The following is an 8,504-nucleotide window of genomic DNA, read 5'->3' as shown; positions in this document are numbered from 1 at the left end:
TGTACCAATAGAAATTGGAGTAATCCAATACCATGTATAGCCGGTTATGGCCGCGAAGGACACAATATAGCAAGCCCAGAGGAAGGCTTGAGTTCCGGATAACATCCAACCAATGCACTCGTCTGGAGTGAGGAGAATAGTTACCGAGTTTGAGATAAGAAATGTCACAGAATTAGAAACCAAGAACATCGAAAAGGGGATTGTGTTAACAAGATTGGCTGTCCCTTGACCTTCTGTTGTCCCTTTGAATAGATTTTTTTTTCCACAAGTTCGATGATATGTTGCATTAGCCGGACAAGGTACATAAGCCTGCCTAGTACTAATCCGTGAAGAATTAGCGCCTGGTTTCGAAATGCCTTCGTGAAGTCCTCCAGGAGGGTTGAGTGCCGCTTGATAGGTGACTGATAAAAGCAGTGTAGCAACCACCAGAAGCGCATTGCGCTTATCGTCTGATATTGTCGTCATTTGACGAGCATACTTGGTTCGAATTTTTTCAAGACGCCTGCATTTGGGTGGACTTAGGTAATGTGCATAAGAACTATCTGTAGTAATAGATGAACCCTTTGAACTTTCCACACGGATTTGCATATTCCTCATCTCGCTGTTGCCTGTTTGTGTTTTCAACATGTCCAATGCTGCCTTACGCACTTCATTCTTAATATCAACCTCATTACTCCAAGCGAACAAGTGCCTCACAGCCTGCATGCATATACACTGTCACTAATCAGGATTCCACTGCGTCTATTTTCTTAATCCAAATGCATAAACTTTTAGTGTTTTTTCTATTAAAAAAAAAAAAAAAAAAACTTTATACATAACAAATTCGAAAGTGGAAAATTTATGAGTTTACATGAATAATAATAATAACATTACATTGTATACATGCAAAAGTGTTAAGGTATCAATTGTGTCATTTAAAAAATAATAATTTAATTACTCTATTTGGTTTTATTTATTTATTTATATTTAATTTATCAAATGACCACGACAGTTTAGTTGTTTGCTATTTTGTATCCAAACTTTGGACAATGAATGATGTCGTATTATGCGTCTGACTCTATATAAATAATTCTTACGTGTGTCCCTTACCTAAAGAGATTATAAATATGCTATCTATATTTATGTATTACTAAAAACTGAAGTGTAATGTTTAATGTTATTGTGCTTATGTTAAGTCACATCAGCATCTACGTCATTATTCTTTTTCTTTCCAATTTTCCTATAATTGTTTTTTAACATTTATTTTTTTTCTAATAATTGCACTTTCTCCAATTTTTCACATGTATTTACCTTTTCATCTCTCTACTACCCTCAATCTTAATATCACTTTTCATCTTTTTTTATTTTGTCTTTTCGTCTTTACCCTCCTTACCTTTTCATCTCCCCACTACCCTCAACCTTAATGTCACTATTCATTTTCTTTTATTTTGTCTATTCATATTCACACTATCTTTTATAAATTTGTTATTCTCTCTTCTATTCTTTGCATAGTTTTCCATCATAGAAAGGTGTCTCTTCATCTTTCCATCTCTTACATTTTGATCTCCCCACTACCCTCAACCTTAATGTCACTATTCATCTTTCCATTCATCTTTATTTATTTTGTCTCTTCATATTCACACTATCTGTTATAAATTTGTTATTCTCTTTTCCATTCTTTACATAGTTTTCCATCAAAGAAAGGTTGTTTCTCCCTCCCTCTCTCTCTCTCTCTCTCTCTTTCTCACACACACACACACACACACACACACACACAATAATTTTTGGAGTATTTTTTTTTTTCCTGCAACTCTGCTTAGGTTGAAAATTTTTTATGTTTGTTATAACTCTACGTTGGGTTGGTATGATTTAGTTTTGTGTTTTAAGTTTTTTTTTTTTTTTGTTCTCTTTGATTGTTAAATATTATACTATTGCGTTATAAAAAAAATAAAAAAGATAATATATAAGAATATAATATATATTATTCTATCACATAACATGATTTGGGTAATTTGATGTTTATTGTTATATATATATATATATATATTTGTAGGGACTGGATTTGGGACATTTCTCCAGGTTGATAGGATGGACCCAAGCCCAGCTTGCCCTTCAATGAATTTATAGAGTATGAGTTCAAGAACTAGGCCTTAGTAAGGGGTACAACTGCCCTGCATGGTTGCATATGCCATTATCAACTTAAACATGGGTTGGGATACACAATGATGCTCCTCAAACTGGACTTTCGAAGTTTGACGTTCTTATTATTTCTTTTAAGATTGGTTACAAAAGGTTCCAGAGAGCAGGGGTCACTACAGGACTCCTTCGTTCCGATTTTTCCCCCCTCCTCTTTCAGGAGAGACTCCCTACGTTATATACCCCTCTAAACTGATCCTAACCCTCCATTTGTCGATCAACCAGGCCACCACTTGAGAGCCTATCCAATCAGCCGCATCCCTATTCCTTCAGTGGGTTGCAACACCCAAGGCGGCGCTGTTCAGGAGTCCTGTCCTCATTAATGCGACCAGGATGTTAGTTGAGGGCATTCAATGCAGAGGTGACAGCTCGCCTAAGGCTTGTTCCTTCGCCGTGCTCCCGTCGCCGACGCGTGGCACTAGACCCTTTTCTCCTCGGATATTCAAGGAGTCCCCTTCGGTGGAGAGGTGCTCGTGTTCTCCCGAGGCCTCGGATGCCCGAGGACGGGCCCCTCCTCGGATATGTTTCTCGGGGGTCGGTCCTCGCGCTTTCATCCTCAGACCCCTCACGCATCCTCGGCATGGGCCCTTGGGCCTGGCTTGGAGTGGGCCAAGGCTATCTGATTTTCTGGCCCCACAATATTATTTTTACTTTTTTAATATTTTCATCTTATTTTATTCAATATTTAAACTCAGTCACATCATCCATATAATTAAATTATTTATATTTTCTTTTTTTAATTAAACATATAATATTTTATTTAAATTTAAATAAATTAAATTGTACTCACTTTTTTTAACATTTACACTTTCTCCAATCTTTCTCTTTCCCTTTACATTTTCATCTCCCCACTACCCTCTCTCTTAATATCACTCTTCATCTTTCCCTTTATTTTGTTTCTTCTTATTTTTATCCTTTTAGTATAAATTTGGCATTCTCTTTTTCATTATATGCATAATTTTTCTTCACAAAAAAACTTATTTCTCTCTCTTTCTCTCTCAATTTTTCATGATATATATATATACATATATATTTTACATCTTTGCTTTAGGCTGAGAAATTTTGTGTTTTTAAAACTCTACTTTAGGTTGATGCGATTTAATTGTGTTTTAAGTTTTTTTTTTTTTTTTTTTCACTTTGGTTGTTAAATTTTATCATATTGCATTGTAAAGAATTAAAGATAATATATAAGAATTTAATATTATAATATTACATAATATGATTTAAATAATTTGGTATTTATTTAGAGATAATTAATTTGGTGTTTATTGTTATATCTTTTATTTTTACTTTTTTTCTTCTCATATTATTTTATTCAACGTTATTATTATTATTGTTGTTGAATTAATATATTAGATTGTATATTTTTTAAAAGTCAATATATTTACTTGAAAGAAAATGAAAAACCAACTATTAACCAATAATAACTAAAATGATAATACTATCACGAGCAACGCGCGGGTCTACGACTAATTATAATAAATTTCAAGCACTCTATTGGCCAAGTAATAGCAAATAAGAAAACTTAAAATATGAATTTCAACCAAATTACAAGCTAAATATTATATCATATCTGATTCGTTGACAACTATTTTTTTTTCCAACTTTTGTTATACAATTAACGAAGAACAAAGACCACTATTTAATAAACCCAACAAACAGTTGATTTGCAAAAGAGAGAGAACAAGACTAGCTTGATAATGGATCTGCAGACAATTTATACATTTCTGCAGTACTCAAAAAACATGCAGATGAAAAAGTTGAACTCAATTCAATACGTATATATGCTGAAAACTAGGGATATGTATTAACTTGCTAGATAAAGTTAGTACAAAACAAGCAAGTTTCATGATAGACACAAAAATGGATTCCAGTTTTGTCCCAATAAAAACAGCGAAGCAAAAATTTGGGACAAGTATCACAAAAGTATCACTCCCTGCTCTCCTGTTGTTGATTTCTCCTATGAAGCACGGACGCGGCTGGGAAGGTGTCGCACTGGAGTCCAATGCGGGTTGCGACGTCCGACGCGGCTACCCACGGCTACTCGTGTGTTGATGACGCGTCTGAGCTTCATTTTTTTTTTCATGGATTCGCATCGACTTGGCTTGATTCGCACTAATTCACGTCGAACCAGGAAAATTCGGCTAGAATCAAGCCGTATCGGCCAAATCAGTTGTATTAGCCGGCGACCGAAACGGCCGAAATATGCCAGGAATCATGCTGGAATACCCGAAATCAGCTTTGAATGAGGCCTAAACACCCTAAATTTGTCATTCCTCAATTTTATTCTGAATATTTGTTGCTTCTTTTGTGTTTTCTTTTTTGTTTTGTGTTTCTTGCCTTCTTCTTTCTTTGTTTCTGTATCAAGGCACAATAATGTATTTTTTAAGAATATTTTAATAGTAAAAATATATAGAAAATATAAATAAAAATATTTTTAATAATTTTTTAATAGTCACACCCGCATCCTACTTTTTCAAAAATGGCCGAGTCCCGCATCTGCACCTGAATCTGAAAACACACCTGTGCTTCATAGGCTTTCCCTTGTCCCAAATAGCCAAAACATCAGCACATCGACTGAGAGCCCAAAACTCTGGAAAGGCTAATGTATTTTTTAAGAATATTTTAATAGTAAAAATATAAATAAAAATATTTTTAATAATTTTTTAATAGTCACACCTGCATCCTACTTTTTCAAAAATAGCCGAGTCCCGCATCCGCACCTAAATCCGGGAACACACCTGTGCTTCATAGGATTTCCCTTGTCCCAAATAGCCAAAACATCAACACATCGACTGAGAACCCAAAACTCTGGAAAGACACTATTAGTCCTTTCCATGTTAAGAGAAAAGCCTAGGACCCAATTAGCGTTTTCATCCTTAATGAGACCTCCAGCTCCAGCTGGACCTGGATTCCCCTTCAAACATCTATTTGTATTTAATTTAACAATGTTGGTTGGAGGGTGATGCCAAGCTACAGCTACATGGAATGTATAAGTCAGTGTATGACTAATCTTTGTTTGTTGAATTGTCTTGGCACTAAGAATCTAAGATTAAAAAATTCAATAGAGTGGGAGAGTGTATGATATGTGATGGAATGACAAATTTGTTACGGAAGATAACACCAATGGCCATTGCTAATTAACTAGATAGTCCAAGTAGGGAGTGAAAAGGAAAATAATGTTCCAAGGAATACCCTAAACAAGAGAATTTTTTTATTTTTTTATTTTTTATCACTCATCACTCCTCACTCAATTTTCATCACTTATCACTCATCACTTAAAATACCCCAATTTCCCCAAACCCACCTGTTTGGCACTCATCACTCAATTCTGCTGTTACTTTTTGTTTCCAACAACAACAAAAGTCAAACATTGCGGCTGAACAATGAGAGAGTTGTGAGTTTAATTACAAAAATGCTATTGGAAACTAAGTTATGGAAACTGAAAACACCTAAAATATGTTTTCAGTTTCCATAACTCATTATTAAAAAATTAGAGAATTGAGTGATGGAAACAAAAACTGAAAATAAAATCCAAATGGACTTCTCAGCCATGGGTCCCATTATTTTTGAGTTATGAGTTACAGAAACAGAGTTATGAGTTATAAAAACAGTAAATCCAAACAGCCCCTAAACTTTGCAATTCGTTTTTCCCAATGATACAATGGGGTTTCAAAAAATGCAAAAGGTTGCTCGTGAACATTCAATTCCATTTAAATATGTTTGGCCCAATAAGAATCCCTTCAAACATGAATAGGTGTTTCTAGGCAACTACAATGAGAGCAAATTTGACATGAGGTGTGTGGTTAAAGATGGCAAGACTAGTAGCTAACCTATTGTGCATTCATTTCCACAGAAGGTAACCTGCTATTGAGACTTAATGTGAAGCTCGATAAATAGCTTGACAATAGCTCGATCTATCAAGATTTATGATTTTCAATTTTCCAGATCTGAAATTTGCCCCAAGCTTAAGTATTTGTTTAGGGTTTCTTTTCTCACAACCCTAAAAATAAATGAGGCTTATTTTAAAATTTGTCACACACGAATACAGAGACGAAGAGACTTATTTTCTTTATGTGAAGTTACCGCGTTTGTACGCCATAGGGTTTTGTAATCAAGTGCTTCCTGATATTCATTGTTGATAAAGTGAAGAACTTTGCAGCCAACAACATTTATTCAAGTTGTTGGCGTTAGTCACATATTGGAATCCGTGCAAAGGGTTAGTCACAAATTGGAGGTTTGTGCATCAAAGGGAAAGAAGGCTACTACAAGATCAAGTTCAATTGGGTATTGGAGCAAATGTTCAACTGTAGGTTGGTATTTTGGGATAGGCCAGGTTAGTTGGTAAGATTTTTTATATATGTAACCATAGTTGTCAAATCATGAATCGTATCGTGAATCGATTTTTAATTTTTTTGTATCGTGTATCGTATCGTATCGTGTATCGTAAGATACACAAACACTTAATAAAATTTATAAAAAATTATAAATATACAGATATAAATGATATATTCATTATAAATTTTAAATATGTTCAACTAATAACTAATTTATTCATCACTTATGTAATAATATTTAACAAACTAATTAAATAAATCAAACTAGCATGTGTTCATAACATACACATTAAAATTACTTAAATTCAAAAGTGATAATATATTACAAATGACTCAAAAATAAAAATTTATTTTCATCATATTCATCAAATTGCCTAATCAACCCCATCTAAGTTAACGCTATCATCATATTTATAATTTTGCAAATTTATTTCTTCATTAAAATTTTCTTCATCGTTATTCGTCATTAATATTTACTATCTCTTCTTGTTCTTTCCATTTCTATAAATTTTTTTGGCATTCTAGTTTCTTGGACTTATAACAATAACAATTAAAATAAAAATAAAAAATTTTATAAAAATTTAAAATTTAAAATGAAAGGTAAGTGTGTACTGTGTAGTCAATTGTAGGAGGGAGGGAAAAAAAACTTATGAATATGTTATTTTAGTAAGCTAAATTAAGAAAACTAATAATTTTGTGTTAAAAACAAATCTAACAACTTGTTAGATTCAAATAAAAGTACAAATTTTAACAAAAAATATTTTTTTAAAGCATTTGTCTATATATCGTATGATACGTACAATTTTACGATACGATACGATTCATACGATACACACACTGTATCGTACGATTCATGAGCACTTACAATACGCTGATACGATACGGAACTTTTTACACACGATTCGATACGTATGTACGATACGTATCGTATCGTACGATACTGACAACTAAGTATGTAACCACTTGATTGTTAATTAGTGGATTCTTGGGAATAGTAACCTTAAAATCATCCGGTGGAGTTTTTGTTTTATGAGATTTTTTCCATTTGTCAACAAATTACCATGTCCAATTTATTTTCCGCTACACTTAGTATTTTTAGTGATTTGTTGGTGCCTTCACATTTTGCATGCAATTGAACTTAATTAATCAACTTGAGTAATCGAATTAATTAACCGGGATCAAAGCTATCTTAACCCAACAAGACCAATTTGCACAAGAGTAGAACATCAACAAAGAAACAAACAAAGAAGATGCAAAGTACATCTACAATCTAAAATGGTAAAGGCTGCATAAGAAATACATCTATAATTTTAAAGAATAGCATGCACGAATCTCAAATTATGATGAATGAAAAAATTTTGACACTAAAATAAAAAAGCCTCTATACACGCATGTAGCAACTGTGATGAGACTGGTTATTGTTAAGACCTACTAATGAAAATCACACTCTATTCATGTCCATATATTCCGCTGTAAAACAAATAACCTTCAGTTCTTATTTCGTTGGGGGTTTTCATATTGCTTCAGAATGTAGGAAACTACCTCTTTCAGTAATGCCTTCCTCCCTTTTTGTAATTCTCTTCAGTATTACATACCTACCACTTGGGTTGTACTCATATTTCTGCCAAGGCTGTGGTCACAGCCTAATAAAGTTCTTCACCGCATAATCATATTTTAGAACTTAAAAAATTTCGCATCCAATTTATTAATTATTTCCTGCACAACCAAATCCAGTATGAACCATTTAATAAAAAGTTTCGACAAAAGGAAAGAAGGAAAAAAGAGAACTTGGTGTAAATTGATAGAAAAAATTGATGCAATAAGTCCAAACACGAAAATGGTAGTACACACAAAACGCTCCCAGGTTTACCAAGAAATTCCTAAATGAGGGTTGGTGGGGTAATGAAGCAGACTACGTACCAATAAAATCACAAGAAATATTGTCAAGTTTAGTAACCAATCAATCAAGAATGCCCCCCACACACCCCCCCC

The 8,504-nt window shown here is 33.5% G+C and overlaps 1 protein-coding gene across 1 annotated transcript in view; it reads right to left on the bottom strand.

Annotated features, from left to right (window-relative positions):
- LOC112017389 (uncharacterized) overlaps nt 1–705 on the bottom strand; it is an 11,156-nt gene extending 10,451 nt beyond the window's left edge. Inside the window, exon 1 of the mRNA XM_065779276.1 lies at nt 32–705. Coding sequence (XP_065635348.1) covers nt 32–705 — 674 coding nt within the window. The remainder of the gene's footprint in view (nt 1–31) is intronic.
- Between the last annotated feature and the right edge of the window lie 7,799 nt (nt 706–8,504).

Source organism: Quercus suber, unplaced genomic scaffold (assembly GCF_002906115.3).
Source record: "Quercus suber isolate HL8 unplaced genomic scaffold, Cork oak 2.0 scaffold_203, whole genome shotgun sequence".
Lineage (NCBI taxonomy): Eukaryota > Viridiplantae > Streptophyta > Magnoliopsida > Fagales > Fagaceae > Quercus > Quercus suber.
The sequence above is the reverse complement of the archived record's forward strand: the minus strand, read 5'-3'. Positions and strand labels throughout refer to the sequence as shown.